At 44.2% G+C, this 20,369-nt stretch overlaps 1 protein-coding gene across 2 annotated transcripts in view; it reads left to right on the top strand.

The window, feature by feature from the left end:
* Positions 1 to 20,369, top strand: part of SYT17 (synaptotagmin XVII) — a 67,127-nt gene that overhangs the window by 20,603 nt on the left and 26,155 nt on the right. For both annotated transcript variants that reach the window (XM_005872000.2, XM_005871999.2), the window contains 2 exons: positions 13,217 to 13,337; positions 15,094 to 15,249. In XM_005872000.2, coding sequence (XP_005872062.1) covers positions 13,217 to 13,337; positions 15,094 to 15,249 — 277 coding nt within the window. The remainder of the gene's footprint in view (positions 1 to 13,216; positions 13,338 to 15,093; positions 15,250 to 20,369) is intronic.

Here is a 20,369-nt window from a genome sequence, read left to right as displayed (position 1 = left end):
GGAGGGGAGTTATGGGGGGGGAAAAAAGAGGAACAAATGTAACCTGAACAATAAAGATTTAATTAAAAAAAAAAATATTCTCTTAAAGTTACACTGACCAGCTTCACCATTTACTGGCTGCGTGAACTTGGGTCCAACTCCTCACCTGTAAACTAGGGGTAATAATGCATACTGCACGGGGAGTTGGGTGGGCATAGGAAGACAACAATAACGATAGACGACTCCTGCATAACACTCACTGTGTGCCAGGCACGATGGTTGGATGATGCTGTTGTATTAACAGCTTATTTTAATCTCACCTCATTTTAATCATCATCTCATTTTATACCTGGGGAAACTGAGGCACACATTAGCTAACATGTACAAGACCGCAGGACTGGGGTTTGAATCCAGGCTGTCCAACTCTAGACATCGCCTCTTGATAAACCAAGGTTAGTTAAGCAGGCATAGTACGTGGTATGTAATCATACACTGAGTACAGGGTGACTGGGAGCTGAGGCCCCGGGAGGTTGGGGGAGGGGAGGGGGCTGAGGAGGGAGGACACCAAAAGAGGAAGGTGAGGTTGGGAGCAATTGAGATGGAGGAATTGGCATTAAAATCCTATTTGCCTTTCAATATAGACTACTTTGGTTTTAGCCATGCCCCAGGCAGATGAAGATAGAAGGGATTTAGAATATTTTTTAAAAGGAAAAATTGTAGATGATTCTAGGTGCCCAGTGTTAGATGCTGATGGGGCCTAGTACCTGGAAACTGCCTGAGTGATTCATGCTCTTGGCCTCTCTTGGCTGCATTTTGTATTTTGAGGTCATTCACCACCTGGTACCATAGCAGGCAGGGCCCTTGACAAGGCAAACATCAGTGTTTTGTTTTCTGGGTGTTTTTTTTTTTAATGAGAATCTCTCTTTAACTTGCCCTGAGCTGCTGTCAGCCTTGATCCTCCTGGCAGAATCCTGGCCTCTGTTAAAAGGGTTTCCTGCCCAGGTTTTGGTGAATAGCTGTGTGTGGGCAACACCGTGCAGTCGCCTGGGCTCGGGCGGGAACCTGGCGAGGCAGCATTAACTGTAAGTTTTATTTCATGTGCTCCTTCTTGTTTTACTTCTCCTGAAATAGAAACAGAGTTTACATTTCAGTCCTCAACATGAGCTTTTAATTTCTAGTTATAATGTGAAGTAGAGGAGGAACCAGAAATGATTTGGACCAACCCTATTTTATAGAGGAGAAAACTACAGCCCAGAGAAGTTGAGTGACTTGCCCAAGATTACACAGCTTTCAGGAACAGAAATGAGACTAGAGACTTCCAGGCAGGGGGTCTTGCCACTGTGCCACACAGCTTTACCCCCCTCAAGGGAAGGGATCTGCTGTGGCAAGAGCACAAGCTCTGGAGTCATACAGACCTGGGTTCAAGCCCCAGCTTTGCCACCCTCTAGAGGTGGGGGCCCAGGAGAGTTAACCTACCATCTCTAAGCCTCAGTTTCTTCCTCTGTAAAATGGGGATTTTGTGCTAGAGCTAGCTTAGACTGGCTCATAGAGCCCATTTTTATTTTATTTTGTTTTTTTTAGGATGGGTGGCGAATGTGGCACCAAATCTCTTTATTTTAATATATTTTATTGATTTCAAAGAGAAAGGGAGAGGGAGAGAGAAGAGATAGAAACATCAATGATGAGAGAGAATCATTGATGGGCTGTGTCCTGCATGCCCCCTACTGGGGATCCAGCCCGCAACCCAGGCATATGCCCTTTGACTGGAATTGAACCTGGGACCCTTCAGTCCACAGGCTGAAGCTCTATCCACTGAGCCCAACCAGCTAGGGCATAGAGCCCATTTTAAAATTTTCAGGTATTTTCCAAGCTGCTGAGTTCACATTGCTAGCTTGAAATCAGCCTTTGTGTATGAAATTGGCAAATGAGAGCCTTTTCCCCCTGGAGAGTTAAACACTTACCAGCATATCACTGATCATGGAAGTACTGACTTCAGAGCATTTTCCTGGGCCGCCAGAGGGCTAGTTCACATGAGGTTCCAAGCACATAACCTGTCACATGCATACAGTGGTGCCTATGGAGGTCAAGAGCATGGCCCATATCCTCAAGCAACAGTCAGCCCAACCACTTCATGAGGTGTGACCCAGGGCAGTTATTCAATGTGAGTGAGTACCGGGGGCTCCAGTCGTAGGGGGTCATCTTAGAATTTGGCCTCCCTACCCCCCATGGGAGAGGACTCTGCTTGGCTGATTTGGTCATATGGCCATTTCTGAGCCAATCACCTGGCCAGGGAGAGGAGGTCAAATGCCTAGGGTGAGCCCCACCCAAACCATTCCAAAGAGGTTCTGATATCAGAAGAAGGGGGCAGTGGCTCTGAAGAGACAGAAAGTGCGATTTTTCATAACAGGGAGGGCTTCTGAGGGCAACAGATATAAGAAAGGTAAGTAGCTACAAGGGATGCCCTGTGCTTTTCTTTCTTTCCTTCTAAGTCAATCAGTTGATATATTAGACCAGCCGTGGGCAAACTACGGCCCGCGGGCCGGATCCGGCCCGTTTGAAATGAATAAAACTAAAAAAAAAAAAAGACCGTACCCTTTTATGTAATGATGTTTACTTTGAATTTATATTAGTTCACACAAACACTCCATCCATGCTTTTGTTCCGGCCCTCCGGTCCAGTTTAAGAACCCATTGTGGCCCTCGAGTCAAAAAGTTTGCCCACCCCTGTATTAGACTCTCACCACATGCCAGTCCCTGGACTAGGTAAGAGGGTGGGCTTTGAAGTCTGACAGACTCTAGTTCGAATCCTGACTTGACCCTTAAATTCATTCATTCAATAAATAGTTACTGAGCACGTAGGCAGAGCAGTAGTATTGTCACAGGAGACACTCACTGTGTGGCCTTAGTAATGTTAGTTGACTTATCCAAGCCTCAGTTTACTCTGGGGGAAAGTGAGGACAAAGGCCAAATAGCATAGTTGTCAAGAGTGCACAAACTGGAGTCAGCCTCCAAAAGTTCATACCCCGTAAACTGTTTTTACTCATAACACTTCTGACACCAAATGTGTGGGGTTTTTCTCCACACCAACAAATTCTCCATTTCTCCAGACACTAACTGGGTGTCCTGCCGTGCAGTTCAATTCTAACGCTAACTGCCTGGAGTTAGCTCACACCAACAGGGAGCGGGCTCAGTCCCAGAAGACTGCCCCAGTTTATATGCCAATCGCAAGTCCCCGGTTGTCACTCATTCTTATAATCAAATCAGGGGTTTTTGTGACCTCTTTCTCAGGTTCTAGAACTTGCTAGAATGGCTCACATAACTCAGCAAGGCACGTTATTTACTACTATCAGTTTGTAATAAGGGCTACAACTCAGGAACAGCCAAATAGAAGAGATGCATAGAGCAAGGTATTGGGGGAATGGGAGCAGACTTCCCCTTCTCTCTTCAGAAGCTCTCTAAGTTCTGTTTTAAAGGATTTTTTATGGAAGTTTCATTATGTAGGCATGGTTAATTAAATCATTGTTCATTGGTAATGATTCAGCTTTCAGCTCCTCTCTCTTCCAAGAAGATGGGGGTTGCGTCTGAGAGTTCCAACCCTTTATCATGCCTTAGTCTTTCTGGTAACCAGCCACCATCCTGACAGTATCCAGAAACCTCCAGCCATCAGTAATCTCATTAGCATACAGAAGACACTCTTACCACTCCAGAGATTCCAAGTCTTTTAGGAGCTGTGTACCTGGAATTGAGGACATAAACCAAATATATATTTCTTATTGTATCTTCCCCTGGCTCTGCTACCTGCTTTCTGTGTGATGTCAGGCATGTACCTTAAACTTCCAGTGTCTCATTTTACTCATATGTACAATGAGTATAATAATAGTTTCGCTCTCAGAGGGTTATAATGAAGATTAAATGAAAAAATAAAGGAAAGTACTCAGAACTCTGTGCCTGTCAGAATGTACTCTTAGTAATGTTGGTTGTCATCACCATTAGCAGCAGCAGCAGCATCAGCAGCAGCATCACTGTCGTCATAACATTATCATCATCATCAATATCATCATCATCATCAACATCATCATCGGCATTTTCACTGCCATCATCAACATCATCATCAATATCATCATCATCATTATCAATGCCATCATCAACAACATCATCAGCAGCATTTTCACTGCCATCATCAACATCATCATCAATATCATCATCATCATTATCAATGCCATCATCATTAACACTGTGATCATTGTCATTGACACTATCATCATCATCACCATCAGCAGCAGCACCATCATAATCATCATCAACATCATCATTAACATAACCAAAATCATTATCATCAACACCATTATAATCATCATCAACATAATCATTAACACCATGATTAACATCACCATCAGCAGCAGCACCATCTAGTTATCGTCAACATTATCATCATCATCACAATTATCATCAATGCCATAATGTTCATCATCGTCAACATGGTCATTAACACCATGATCGGCAGCAGCAGCAGCACCATAATCATCATCAACATCATCACAATCATTATCATCAATACCATCATGGTCATCATCATCATCATCATAACAGTCATCATCGTCATCACCATTATAATCAGCAACATCTGCAGCATCAGCATCATCAACACTATCATCAAAATCATCAGCAGCAGCAGCATCATCAATACCATCATTGACATCATCAATACCAAATAGTTCTCTTGAGAATTGAATGGGATAATGCATGCCATATGCTCATCCTCATGTGTGGTACAGAAGTACTCAGTCAATATTCTCTGCTATGGTTATTCATTTAGTTAGTGAATATGTTAGGAGGTTTCTCATGTGTCAGCTCTAGCGTGGGCTCACAGTTTAGAAAGAAGGTGACAGTTAGAACCCAAAGTCCTAAGTCGTGCCCTATCCTGACACCTCCTTGGGATGGGGTTCCTGAGGGTCTTATTTACTGCTCTATACCCAGTGCTGTGCCAGTATCTGGCTCAGAGTAGAGCTTCTGTTTGTGGAATGAATGACCTGTTGGTAGCATTCACTTTAAGAGGTAAGTCTGAGGCCTATGGGAGCACAGGGGAGGGGCACCTGTCCCTACTTGTGAGTGTGGGGCAGGAGCGGGAGGGAAGTTGAGTGGTCTGGTATATTCCATTTGGCTGGAACATAATTTGGCCATACAAGGAATGTCACGGCATGAGATTGAGGGGAACTGGAACTGGAGGTTGAAGAACCTCATAGATAGTGTTTATTTGTGGGGGGAAGCAGGAACCATTGAAAGATAAAAAGGGATGCCCTAGCCAGTTTGGCTCAGTGGATAGAGCGTTGGCCTGCAGACTGAAGGGTCCCAGGTTCGATTCCGGCCAAGGGCACATGCCTGGGTTGCAGGCTCGATCCTCAGTAGGGGGCATGCAGGAGGCAGCCCATCAATGATTCTCACCATTGATGTTTCTATCTCTCTATCCTTCTCCCTTCCTCTCTAAAATCAATAAAAATATATATATTTTAAAAAAGATAAAAAGGGGAGAAACCTGGTTGGGTTTGCATTTTAGGTTGCTCCTTCTGGGGCAGTACATGAGTTAGATTTAGATGAGATGAGTTCAAGATAAGTTAGATCTCACCCTCTGCACTAGTGACACCTTGGGCCAGATCACTCCCCTCTGAGGGACTGTGCTGAGCACTGTAGGATGTTCAACAGCACTCTAGATATTTCTAGTGAACTAGATTAAAGATCCCTAAGTGATCTTACCTGATCCCATATCTTGAAGCACCCATGTTATCAGTATTTCTGGGGTGCATATCTTGTGGGGTACTTGTTTAAAATACTATTTTCCAGGTCCTCTACATGGTCTGCGACTCAGTTCTTTTGCTTAATTCCCACTGTATTTCCTGGGGCTGCCAGAACAAATCACCACAGACCAGGTGGCTTAAAACAGGAATTTATTCTCTCATAGTTCTAGAGGCTGGAAGTTCAAAATCAAGGTGTCAGCAGGGCTGGTTCTTTCTGGAGGCTCTGAGGGAGATTCTGTTCCATGTCTTTCTCCCAACTTCTGGTGGTGTGGCCATTCTCGGCATTCCTTGACCTATAGATGTATCACCTCAATCTCTGCCTCTGTTGGTATATGCTGTTCCCTCTGCCTCTCTGTGTCTCCTCTTATTAGGACACCAGTCATATTGGACTTAGGGCCAGACATACTCCAATATGACCTAATCTTTACTTGATTACATCTGCAAAATCCTTATTTCCAAATGAGGTCACATTTATAGATGCCAGGGGTTAATACTTCAACATATTTTTTGAGAGACAAAATTCAACCTGCACCAACCATGTTACTTTCAATTACGAGGGCACAAAGGAGAGATGGGTGAGAACATAGAAGATGCCATCCTTCCCCATAGAAATCTGTACTTGAAAATAGTACATGAAAAGTAAAGTAGCCTCCTAAAAGAGTTTGTTATGAAAGCTGCAGAGAAGTGAATAATTGCAACATGAATGAAAGATGGCTGAAGAAGGAAGTAGGAAGAAGGTGCAGCCAGAGGGATCTTTTTAAAATGCACATCTAATTAGGTGACTCTGCCTAAAGCCTTCGGTGCCTCCTTATTCCTTAGGTAAGTCCAAACTCCTTACCTGGCAAAAAGGCCTGAGCAGACCTGTCTTTCCCCAGCCCACCTGCCCTCGCCCCATCACTTGTCCATATTGGCCTTTTCATTGTTCCTTGTGTGCTCTTTGAAGCCCTGTAACTCCTGCTCCTGCTTCTACAGGGGCTATCTTAGGAAGGTCAGTTCCCATAGCACCCACCACAGTGCTGATTACTAGTAAATCACCCCACAATTAGTTATGCATAATAATTAAATAATGTTCACTCTCAGGCACCGCATTACAGGACCCTTGCCTGTCTTATCTGCTGCTTTGCCCTGTATGCCTGGTACAATCTCCCAGTCAATGGATCCTAGTTGTGCATCTATTGTGTGCTAGGTGTGCGTGACATGTGGGAGGTACTCAGGAAATATCTGTTGGACTGGGTAGTTGGGCTGGATCTGAGTTAAATGAGTAGGGGTTGGTGAGACACAGAGAAACAGATGGGATCTCTATGCAGAAATGGAACAAGCAGAGGTATGAAGGGTCTGGGGGCTGGACTGTCCAGGCTCAAAAGTCCTCCCTTAGCTGGCAGAGCTTCTCCCAGCTGCTGCTTCTTTTTTTTTTTTAATCGATGAGAGAGAAAGAGAGAGAGAGAGAGAGAGAGAGAGAGAGAGAGAGGAGAGATTTGTTGTTCCTCTTATCCATGCACTCATCGGTTGATTTCCATATGTGCCTTGACCAGGGATCAAACCTGCAACCCTGGCATATCAGGATGATACTCTAACCAACTGAGTTACCCAGCCAGGGCTCCCAACTGCTTCTCTGTAAGTGCCCAGGTCCGTCCTCTCTGCTACTGCTACTACTCCAGGGGGACTCACCCAAGTATAATCTGTCCACTTTCAGTCCTTCATTATAGGTAGCTGGAGGCAAGGCTTCATGCCTGTCATCTAGTTTGGGCTAAAGCATTGCATGTTCTGGAGCAATCTCTGTTAAACAGCTGTCTCGGCCACACTGGGAGCCCAATTTAGGACGGAATCAATATCTCTTTCGAGAAGCTTGAGTGGTTCTGAAGTAGGTTGATCTAATTTGGATGGCCATTGAGCCATAGACATAAACTCTCAGACATCAAAAGATCAAGCTTCTCTTGAATCTTCCCTGGAAGGTGTAGCTTCTATGAAGGACGTAGACAAATGTTGCTCTTGGCCAACATTCCCCAGGGGGGTGTTCTGTCCCTGGGGAAGCAATGTAAGATCACCACCTTCAATAAGATCTCAGCCGCGTGGGGCAGAAATCCGGAGAAAAGAAGGTCACTATCTCAAAGATGAAAACAGAGCCTTATTTCACACCATCTGCCAAAATTAAGTCCAGGCAGTCCAGGGTCTTGCATTTGAAAGGCCACACTTTAAGTCCTAGAAGGGTAAAAAGGAGAATATTCCTATGACTTTAGTGCAGCAAAGCATTTCTAGAAAGGCCAGAAAGTGTGCCCCATGGAGGGAAAGGATGGATGCACTCTGCAATAAAAGCATGCACTCTGCTCAAACCCACAAACGGGGAGACCGAGTTTGAACACACACATATTAGTTTGCTGGTAACAAAGTACCACAAACGGAGTGGCTTAAACAGACATGCACTGTCTCATAGTTCTGGAGACTAGCAGTTGGAGAGCCAGGTGTGGGCCAGGGCCATGCTCCCTCTGAAGGTCCTTGGAAGGATCTGTTCCAGCCTCTCTCTTTGCTTCTGGTAGTACCTTGGCTTGTGGCAGCATAACTTCAGTCTTCACGTGGTCTTCTCCCTGGGTGTGTCCGTGTCCAAGTTCCTCCCTTTTATAAGGACACCATTCATATTGGAAGGATGAGGCCCAGAAATCAGGATTTTAAAAAGATTCCCAGGTGATTCTAATGTGCAGCCAAGGTTGAGAACCACTGGATTAGAGGCTCACCCTACTCCAGTAGGACCTCATCTAAATTGATTACATTTTCAAATAAGGTCACATTCTGAGATATTGGAGGTTGGGACTTAAACACAGGGACTTTGGCCAGACACATTTCAACCCATAACAACACAAAACTGGTGAATAATTTAGTAGTATCCATAATATTTAAAAGCATATTTATAAATTAATAAGAGAATGACAAATACCCAATAGAAAAAATGGGTGATATGAAACAAACAGGGTTTTCAAAGAAGAGAAAGCATGAAAAGCTGATAAGCCTGAAAAGATGCTGAGCCTTTTAAGCAGTCAGGGACATACAAGCGAAGTCCACAATAAAATACCCAGGGGGCGGGAATCATTAGAAAGCCTGACCGTAACAGACAACAATCCTGTGTGAAACAGACCTTGTAGCCACACCATGTACATGTGAGAGGGGCGTTGAACTCACACCAGAAATCAGAAAGTCATCGTTTCCGTGCAAAACAGGAAATGCAATTAGTATTTCAATATATGCCTAGATATTCAAAGAAATGCAAACAAAAAATACTTAACAACCACCCTGATCAAGGCCATTTGTCAGAATGTTACCACCCAGTGCTGGCTCTGTCTTCTCTCTCTGGCCATAAGGTTATTTTAGCCCTTTTGGCCAGTGCTTTGTCAATCCACATTGAGTGGGAGAAAAAGATCTGAGTATTTTTTATATATCTTGATATATTCTTTGACCCAGTGATCTCACCCTGGGCTTTATTAGAATGATGTAATCTAAAAAAATAAAAGATGTCAAAGTGCCGGTTTTAGGTCATTAGAAATAACCTAACTTCCTAACACTAGGAAAAAGCTTAAAGTAAATTACAGTATTTCAGCCTAATGGAATATTCTGTGTAGATATTAAAAATTATACTTTCCATGTCTAAGTAGTAATGGAAAATGAGTGTCTATTTAATTTAAAGGGGGCGGGGGGAGATCTCAGAACTCGCCTGTGTTGTCAGTGCAGCTCTGCAAATATAGTTTGGTTGTATGACAAGGACTGGAAAACAACCTGAAGGGGAGCGGGCTGGAGAAAAGAAAGCATTTGATAAAATGTGTAAAGTGCTGAGATTATGGCTGGATTTTGCTTTTAAAAAACACATTCCTGTACTAGCCGGTTTGGCTCAGTGGATAGAGCATTGGCCTGAGGACTGAAGGGTCCCAGGTTCGATTCCCGTCAAGGGCATGTACCTTGGTTGCAGGCTCCTCCCCAGCCCAGGCCCTGATCGGGGCTCGGGAAGGAGACAACCAATCGATGTGTTTCTCTCACATTAGTGTTTCTCTCTGTCTTTCCCTCTCTCTTCCACTCTCTCTAAAAATCAATGGGAAAATATCCTCAGGTGAGGATTAAAAATAATAATAATAATAAATAAATAAAAATAAAATAATAAAAATGCATTCCTGTCCCGCCAGTGTGGGTCAGTGGTTGAGCATTGACCTATGAACCAGGAGGTGACGGTTCGATTCCTGGTCAGAGCACATGCCTGGGTTGCAGGCTCGATCTCCAGTGTGGGGTGTGAAGGAGGCAGCTGATCAAGACTCTCTCTCATCATTGATGTTTCTATCTCTCTCTCCCTCTTTCTTCCTCTCTGAAATCAAAAATATATTTAAAAAAAAGAAATGGATATTCAGTAAGTAAATAAATAAAACGCATTCCTATTTTAATGTTATTTGTGTAGCAGAGACAAAGTGTTTCTCCCAACCCATGGGAACAAAGGCAGGGGAGCTCACAGCAGCGCGTTCGGGCAGTGGTAAAAGTGTGTGCACGTATCTGAAACCCTCTGCTGGGTGAGAGAGCAAGGTGGCCCTTTAGAAGTACTTCAAAGGAAGCACGGCAGGAGAGCCGGGCTGTTGTTTTCCCCAGAAAGTGCCTTTTGTCCCTGATGGTTTTCTTTGATTTCCTTTTTATTGATTAGAACTTAGCTGCGTTCAAAGGCTGCAGGGAGAGAGAATTTTTGTCTGGGAAGAGAGGGAGTGTCTGTACGAGCCGGCTGCTGGGAGCTTGCAGGGGGCCTTCTGGATTCATTTTAGTAATTTACAGTCTATTTCGGTTCTCCCAAGCTACCCCACGTGGTTCAACCAAATTAAGCTCATCAGGATCTTAAAAAAGGAAACAACGCCTGTTTATTTGTGACATTGCCTTGAGAAGGAAAAAGTAGAAGTGGCACCCAGTTCCTTCTCCCACCTCAGCTCCCGTTCTTTTGAGGTTGGATAGGGCAGGGGACAGACATCATGCCCATGACTCCCTTGGAACCGTCGTCATGTGGCAGCAGAGCCGCCAGTCGGGGCTGCGCAGCCTGTTCTCATGGTCATCTGTTGAAGTCGTTCAGGTGCTATGAGTGTAGTGGTGGCGAGATGGACACTGAAGGACAGAGCACCACGGGAGAAGTAAGCAAGGTGATGTGGTGGAAAGCGATGGAGGCAGGGAACTGTTTTTCACTGGGTGCTGGTGGAAACCTAGATGAGGTGGTGGCATTTCCATTGAGATTCCCAAGTTGAGGGCACAGCAGGTGCAAACACAGAGTGATGTCTTGTGTTTTCAAGGAATAGGTGAGGTCTGAGATGTAGGCAGGACCACATTATTTAGATCCTGGTAGACCCATGGTTCTCAAGTGGGCAATTTTCCCCTCAAGGGACGTTTTGTAATGTGTAGAGACATTTTGGGTTGTTACAGTTGGGGGGTAGTAGGCTTTTGGCATATAGTGGGTAGAGACCAGGACGACACCCCTAACACGTTTTGGACCAAGATTGACAAAGCCTGTTGCAGACCAGGCTAAGGATTTTGGATTTCATTCTAAGAGTGATGGCAGGTGTTAAGCAGGGAAGTGGGAAAATGGGCTGGTTCCGTTTTCCTTTAGAAACCTGGAGTATTGGACCACATTACTCCAGGTCTGACAACCTTACCTGACTACATTTGGACAGGAGAAGGGAGACTTCAAAGGGTTGTAGATCCTCCCAGAATAAGCAATCCATTCTCCTCGGGGCAGCTGAGCCTACTTCCTGGGGGAGTTTTGTGTCTGGTGCTTGGGTTTCTGCTCACAGCAGAGGAAGCCCTGAGGAGGAGGATAAAGGATGGAAATTGAAGCTTGATCTTTGGCTTGCAGCTGGTGCTGTGGCCTCTTCCTTTGGTTGCTGCTAACACTTGTTCAGGCTAGAACCATGTAAAGAGAAGAGTCTGAATCAGCCCAAGGTTCACAGGTTCAGTTAACATTTTCAGCCTCAGCACTATTGACATTTTGGGCGAGATCATTCTGTGTGGGGTTCGGGGGGCGAGGGGGGTGTCCTGCGCTTCCACCCACTAGATGTCAATAGCAACCCTCTCCCCAGTTGTGACAACCAAAAATATCTCCAGACATGGCCACATGTCCCTGGAGGTGGAGGGGCGGGGATAAAATTGCCCCAGGTTGATATAAGTCTGATATGCCAATACTTCATAGCACAAAGATCGCCATAAATTCCATGATCCTTCAGGGCAGGGGTCAGGTTGGGGAGCTACTGGAGTAGGTGGTCCTGCTTTCTGTTCCCACATCCTAAGTTTCTTACCAGCTGGCTGCTGGTCAGCTTTTAAATGTAGCATCTTCTAGGGAAGAGAGACTAAGAAGACACTGGCCTCAGGAACCCTCCGGGGACAGTTTTGTCCTCAGGCTGTTTGGAGCTGCAGTTTTTGATGCCACATAGATGCTGTTGCTCATAGGTGTCACACATTCTGGGGCACAGGAAGTGAGGACCCTCACTTTGTCCAGGGCTGGGTTAAGATATGACCTTGATACTCCAAGCCCTGAAAATTACGGAGCTTCTCATCTATGTCGATTAGGATAATTGTCAACTACAAGTCATTGCAGTGGTCTAAGTTTCCCACAATGATTACATCAGTATTATTTCTGAAATACCAAGTATCCCATTCTTGTGAAAAAATAATATTTCTCTCTTTTTATTTGAAGTGGAGGTGGAGGGATATACCCTGCTTTTAGGGGGCCCGGAGCACACGCCTGTCCTACCTGACGGGAAAGCCAACATTGTCTTTCCCACTTAACAAACACACACACAATAAGTGAGGTTAACGATATTTGTAAGAGGACTCTTCACTACTTTTTTTAGAAATCCAAATTATTTTTTTTTAAGTTCTCTTGTAACAAAAGATTGAAAATCCAATAGAAATATAGTAACATATATAAACACGTAAAAATCCAAATTATTAACCATAGTGGTCATACTATCTGGAATTAGTCTTCCTGCATCCAAATGCCAGCACTATCACTTTCCAGCTAAGTATTTAATCCCTCTGAGGCTCAGTTTCCTCATCTGTTATATGGGAGTAATACTCATATCTCACATTATGAGATATTATGTAGATTAAATTATGTAAAACTTATTATGTAAATTAAACCAGTTATTCTATGTAAAGTGTTTAGCACAATACTTGATTGACCTGTAGCATTTATTTATTATCACTGTTGATGCTTTTGGTATCATGTTGTTGTTGTTGCTGTGAAGTGTTCTAAGAGCAGAAAAAAAACTTTCTGAGATAGAAAAAAATAATTGGGATCAGAGGCTAAAAGAAGTCAAAGAAAACGGTACCCACTGTCAACTGATCCACCCACAGAAGCCCAATTGTGAGCTTCTGGATCAATTTCCTGTGCAATAGGTGCGAAATAAAAGAAAAAAGCAACTTCCCGACTATTTCCTTTCTCTGCAGAATGAAGTGGAGCTGGGGGAGCTACTTCTGTCACTGAATTATCTCCCAAGTGCTGGGAGACTAAACGTTGATGTCATTCGAGCCAAGCAGCTTCTTCAGACAGATGTGAGCCAAGGTTCAGGTACAGTGTGACTCCCTCCTTCCCCCTTTTCTTCAACAGGGCACTGTGTGTGTTTGACACAAAGGACCTGATTTTCTTTTTCTGACAATCTGACAGCCCAACCACCTACCCATCCTTTCATCTATTTTTCCATCAATCCATCCATCTTCCCACCCACCCTTCCTTTCATTCATTCATTTTCCCAACTATCTATCTGTTTTTCATTCCTCCTTTTCCCTTCCTCTCTTCCTCTAGCCATCTAGTATTTATTGAGCTCCTCCCATGTGTCGGGCATTTTACAGGCGAAGAAACTGAGGACTCAAGATGAGAAATGATTTGCCTAAGACCTGGTTGGTGGAGAAAGAGCCAGACCATCCTGGATAATATTAATAAGATCTTGTGAGGATAGACAGTATCCAGAACTAGGATGTTAGTTCAAGAGGAAAAATAAATAATCACACCTCTCTTTAAATGAGGCAGGTAAATGATGCCATCTCATAATCCCTTTTGAATTGGGGATTTGACTGAGACCAGGTGTGATAACTACTGAAATTTAGATTCTCTTTGTACACATGCTGCCCCGGAGGAAGTGACTTGCTATGCCTGCAATAGAGACACCATCCTCCAGGTGGCGTTAGTGTGCATTGGCCTTGCATCCTACTCAGGGAGAGTGGTGTACACACCCTAAGGTTTTTCCCCCCAGCTCATTTCAAATGTACCATAAATCTTTATAAATAAAAGCTCTGAAAAGACTGTCATATTTAAAGTGTCTATTTTATAGCAAACCAATTCAAACATGACTTTTAATGAAATGGAACAGATTACATTCCATCTGTATGTAGCTTCTCCAGTGACAGCAAGGATATTATCATGAACGCAGCCATGGTCGCTGGGATCTCTTCAGCTCAGAGGTGGAAATACTGTCTTCTCTAAATGCAATAGCTAAAATAAATTACTTTTGCTATAAGGTGACAGCTGAATTTAGAAGACAGTTTGCATTCTCAAAAATCACATTACAAAAGCAGGTTTCGAAGGGGCCAATGGAAGGAATGGTTATTAAGGCTGGAGAGTCAGTATGATAAAATGATTAAGGGTTTCAGAGTCAAACTGCCTGGAACCAAATCCCATTTCTACTGCTTGCTAATAACATAGCCTTGGGGAAGTTATTTGACCTCTAAAAGCCTCAATTTCTCTACCTGAAAAACTGACATAATAACAGTATTCTTCTCATTGGGTTGTTTAAACAATATTCAGTTGTATAATTTACATGAATCTCTTTGTACACTGTAAAGTGATCTAAGAATGATAGTTATAATTCTGCCTTCTCTATTCTGACATGATAATGGGTTTCTAGAACAGAAGCCAGGACAGGCTCTGGGTCTGGCTCTTTCTCCACTAGCCAGATCTTAAGCAAATCATTTCTCAGCTTGAGTCCTCAGTTTCTTCATCTGTAAAATACCCGACACATAGGAGGAGCTCAATAAATATTGGATGGCTCAAGGAAGAGAGGAAGGGGAAAGGAGGAATGAAAAATAGATAGATGATAGATAGATAGATAGATAGATAGATAGATAGATAGAAAAATAGATAGAAAAATGGATGAATGAAAGGAGGGGTAGGTAGATGGTTGGGTTGTCAGATGGGAAGATGGATGGAAAGAAGGAAGGAGGAATGAATGAGTAACAGAATGAATGGATGGGAAGTTGAGTGGATGAATGGATGGGTGGATTGGATTTCATGATCTCTAACATTCAGTGATGTTGTATCCAATTCTCAGACCCCTTTGTGAAAATCCAGCTGGTACATGGACTCAAGCTTGTGAAAACAAAAAAGACATCCTTCTTACGAGGCACAATTGATCCTTTCTATAATGAATCCTTCAGCTTCAAAGTTCCCCAAGAAGAACTGGAAAACGCCAGCCTAGTGTTTACAGGTAGGTAGACCCTGATGACTCCCCCAGGTGAGGTGTGTTCAAGTTATTATCCTAGAGGTAGAAGGCACCTAGAAAGGGTAATATTTAAAACCTTCATGTCTGGTGTTCAGCTACCTAGTTTTGAATCTACTTACCCTTTGTGAACTTAAGCAAGACTCTTAGGGCCACATAGCATAATTGTTACAAATACAAATTTTGGAACCATATTTCCTGATACTTCCTCATAATTACTAAAGCCTTGAGCAAGTTACTTAACCCGTCTGAGCCTCAGTTTCTTCAGCTATCAGATGTGGGTAATAGTAGTATTTGCTTCTAGGTTTGTTGTAAAGATGAAGTGACTTACAACTTTGGAATAATAATAAGTGCTCACTATGTAAGTTTTGATGATACTACTCAAGTAGCTTACTGTCTAATAGGGAAACATGAGAAAATAGGGGCCTCAGAATCCTCAGAGAGGAGGATTTTGAAAGGCTTCCCAGAGGACTTCATGTTTAAGTAGAGGCCACTCTGGTTGGATTTAATCTATTGTTTCCAGGGCATACTAGTTATCCACTGCTGCATAACAAATCACTCTAAAATGTAGTGGCTTAAAACAATGAACATATATTGTCTCATAGTTTCTATGAGTCAGGAATCCAGGAATACCTTTGCTGGATGCTTCTAGCCAAAGTTCTCTGATAGGCTGCAGTCAAGGTATTGGCTGGGGCTGCACTGTCATCTGAAGGCTCAACTGGGGAAGGATCTGTTTTCAAGCTCACTGACATAGTTGTTGGCAGAATTCAGTTTCTTGCAGCTGTTAGACTGGGGATCTGATCCTTACTGGGTGTTGACCAGTTGACCTGCCTCAGTTCCTCACCACATGGGCTTTACCATAGGGCAATTCACAGCATGGCAGATGCCTTCCATCAGGGTGGGCAAGTGAGGGAGCAAGAGAGGGTGAGCAGGGTGGAAGCCAGAGCCTTTTTGTAACCTAATCTCAGAAATGACACCCTATCCCTTTTATTCATTAGAAGCACCTCACTTGGTCCAGCTCACACTCAAGGGGAGGGTATTGTACAAGGGCATGACTACTGGAAGGTAGAACCTATTGGGAGTCCTTTTAGAAGCTGCCCACCACAACATGGTTAGAGTTCATAGTAGTAATGGTTATTACATCCTGTGTTCTACTCACGGCAGGGGCTTCACTGATATTACTGTTAATAGTCATTAGATCCTACCTTGTCAAGTCAGTATCATCCTCATCAATTTATAGGGCTGAGGACTGAGGCTTAACAACCCACCCAGCATCTCATGCTGGTAGAATTAGGAATCAAGCTCTGGTCTTGTTAACTCTTGTTAGATCAAAGGATCTGCATTTCCTCAAGCACAAGGTGGTGCTGGCATCGGGGATCGGACATCATACTTTGAGGAGTCCTGCTCTGGGGTAATTGGCAGCTCTCATTGGTTTAGATCTAGTCTAGAGTCCTTGGCTGCAGGTCTCCAAGGAAGCAGGCCATGGCTGAAACCCCCTTGCATGCAGGGCTTCCTCTGCAGGAGCTTACTGTTTCTCATCACCAAGACTGGAAATGTTCCATGCTCCGAGACCCCTCCAGGCAGGTTGGTTCTGAGCTTTCTCAGGGCCCGTCAGCAGGAGAGTCTGCAGCCAATTAGGGGATGCCTGCCCTAAGCAGGTAGTGTACCGATTCTATCTGATGCAGCCTGTGTGGCTGCTGTCCAAGGACCCTGCTGTCCCTGAGATTTTAGGTCAAACACAAGACCTTCCATTGAATCTGTAAATGTTGGAGGGCAGGCAGTGGGAACTACAGTTAAACCTTATTCAATAAATACTTGTTGATTTCAATAAGTATTTAGTATTTATACTTTATTCAGTAAGTATTTATTGAAAAAATTGTGTGTAAGTGAACCTACGCTGTTCAAACCTGTGTCATTCAGGGGGCAACTGTATTTTCGATACACAGGAATCCACAGATGTGAAGGGCTGACTAGTTACCCGTAGATTCTGATTGCATGGGGTCGGCACCTCTAACTCCGGCTTTGTTCAAGGGTCCACTCTATATTGAACCAAAATCAGATCCAAGCAAGGAACATCGATTCCTAAATCCCTACCGAGAATCAAGGACTTAATGTTACACTGGTCGCGGGAGTGGGGGTGGAGGTCATTGAGAGCCCATATGGAAAGCCCTGACACTGTTATATTTCATGAAGAATGTAGCACATGGGTATTATAATGAATGACACAACTCAAGGTGTGTAAGGACAAGGAATCAGAAGAGCAGAGGGGTGAAATGCATGGGCTATATGTGGGGGAGGGGGGTGCCTGACCCTTGGGTTTGTGGCCTTGGATAAGATCTGTGTGCTTAGGTTTTTCTCATCTGTAAAATGGCGATCGCTGTACAACAGCATTTCAAAGGATTGTAGCATGAATTAAATGAGGGGGATGCTGAGCACTGTGCCTAGCACCTTTTTTAAAAATATATATTTTTATTGATTTTAGAGAGGAAGGGAGAGGGAGAGAGAGAGAAACATCAACGATGAGAGAGAATCACTGATTGGCTGCATCCTGCACACCCACAACTGGGGATTGAGCCCGCAACCCAGGCATGTGCTCTTGACCGAAATCGAACCCAGGACCCTTTAGTCCGCAGACCAACGCTCTATCCACTGAGCCAAACCAGCCAGGGCTGTTAACTCTTATTAAAAGGAAATCTTACTGTCTTCATCATCCCCCTTCCACTCCCTGCTCTCTGAAGCCAGCACCTTTAATGTCCAGGTGTGAATCATTCCACACACTTCTCCTTGTTCCCACAAACATCATCCACATGTAGAGGATTCAGTTCTTTAAAAAAAAGGTGATCATTAGTTCAAGAAGTGTGCATGAAGCACCTTTTCTGAGCTGGACACTGTCTCCAAGTACTGGAATGCAGCCGTGAACAAAACAGACCATCTCTGCTCTTGTGGGGCTTCCAGACCATTCTGTGGACATCACTCTGAAACGTGCTTCTGCGTCATTAACAATGAGTGGGTTCAGTCCTTCCAGGTGAACGTAAATGAGAAAGCATCTAACTCTTTATTTTCAGTAACTGCGTTATATACCACCTCGTGGAACACTATGGTAAAAGCGGGGGTTATTCATTCCCGGGTGGGGGGTGGGGGGGTGTGACAGAGCTTCCGAGAATGTGATGTGAACTCTGGATGACCCACCTTAGAAAAATACAGAGGGGACAGAAAGTTTTGCATGTAGTTCCGAGGTTTTTTGAAACCCATAAACCCCATTAGGCAGAAGCCTCAAACTGGAGCGGCACCCCCAACCCCGCACCCCCCACATCTCTCATTGGACCCACCCTACCTGAGGTGGTTGTCGTCAGCTGCACCCCTCAGACAAGGCCTGTGTTCTCCGTTCATGGAAGACTTGCTTCTCTCTTTTAAACACGGGTTTGGGCCCCTGGCTCAGGGTTCCCTCTCCTCAGGTTAAAAGCCCATTGAAAATGTTCTTTATAGACAAGGAAAGATTGCAGGCCTCCCTGTCCCCGTAGGTAAGGATTCTCGACCCTGGCTGCACTTCAGAATCAGCTGGGAACTTTAAAATGCTACCAGGGGGCACACCCTATCCCAGAGACTATGATTCAGTTAGACTGTGCGGGGGGGCCTGGGCTCGATATGTTTCTGAAGCACCCCAGATATTTCTAATGCTCAGTCAGGTTCAGAACCATGGCTATGAGTGGAAATCCAGCTGGGTGACATTTTTCATAAAAAGCACTGGCTGGAATAATGAGAGAATGCAGACTGAGCTGATATATATCTAGACAAAGCCATTGTTCTCCTGAATCCAAATCCGTAAGGTTCTAGCTTGCGTTGTTTATAACGAGGGGAAAGAGCTGTTACCTCCAAGCCCGTTAACTTGTTTCCAAACACTTCATAAGAAAAGTAAGGTTGATGTGCAATTTGAGCATTTGCCAAGAATCCTGGTTAAAAAAGCCTGTAATTATGGTGGGCTGGGCTCCTGAGCAGTTTCTTTCCTGTGTGGGAGAGGGTTCTTCTGTAATCTTCAATCAGGTGATTTCTGCAGCTGAAGTTTAAAGAAAAGATGGAGGAAATTGCTTTTCAACTCCTGGGCTAGCCATAGGCCGTCCAGGAATGTGGAGTGGGGTTGGCCACTGAGGTTATTGGGCTGTAATTGGAAGTGGGGGGTGGGGAGAGAAAAAAAACATAAAAAGATATGCAGCTTGCTGCTGGCTGCTAAAATTTTTTAAATGGAATTACTGTAATTCTACTTCCGCGTGTACACCCAAAGGAATTGAAAGCAGGACTCAGATATGTGCACACCCATGTTCATAGCAGCATGTTTCACAATAGCTAAAAGATGGGAGTAACCCAAGTGTCCATCGATGGGTGGATAAATGGATAAGCAAAAGGTGGTCTATGCACATGGTGGAATGTTATTCAGCCTTAGACGGAACGAGATTCTGACACCTGCTCCAACGTGGATGGACCTTGAGGACATTACGCTAAGTGAAGTAAGCCAGATATGAAAGCAGAAGCACAGTATGATGCCATTGGTGTGAGGTACCCCAGGAGTCAGATTGGTAGAGACAGAAAGTAGAATAGAGGTTACAAGGGCTGAGGGGAGGAGGGAGGATGGGGAGTTACTGTTCCATGGGCACAGAGTTTTAGTTTGGGAAGAGGAAAAGATTCTGGAGGTGGATGGCGGAGGTGATTGCACAACCAATGTGAATTGTCTTAATACCACTGAATTGTTTATCTAAAATATGATTAAAATGGCAAATGTTATCTTACCACAATTTGGGGGGTGGAAAAGAAAGAGAAAAGAAATGTAGCTTAATGTCTACAGAAACCAGACTCCCTCCGAGCAGTTCAGGGTAGTGCCTGATGCTGAGGCTGGCCCCCTGCAGACTGTGTCCCTGAGACCAGTCACCATTCTTTCACTGCCCCTCTGAGAGGGCAAGCACAGATGCCTGGGGTTCACTATGTGAACTTGGCACTTGTCTTGGCCACTCTGTACCTCAGCTTCCTCATCTGTCAGGTGGGGATAATGGTCCTTGCTTCAGTAGATTGTTGTCAAGTCCAAAATGGCTTAATATATGTAAAGGCCTGGAACAAGC

The sequence above is a fragment of the Myotis brandtii genome, unplaced genomic scaffold, assembly GCF_000412655.1.
Source record: "Myotis brandtii unplaced genomic scaffold, ASM41265v1 scaffold363, whole genome shotgun sequence".
NCBI lineage: Eukaryota > Metazoa > Chordata > Mammalia > Chiroptera > Vespertilionidae > Myotis > Myotis brandtii.
The sequence above is the reverse complement of the archived record's forward strand: the minus strand, read 5'-3'. Positions and strand labels throughout refer to the sequence as shown.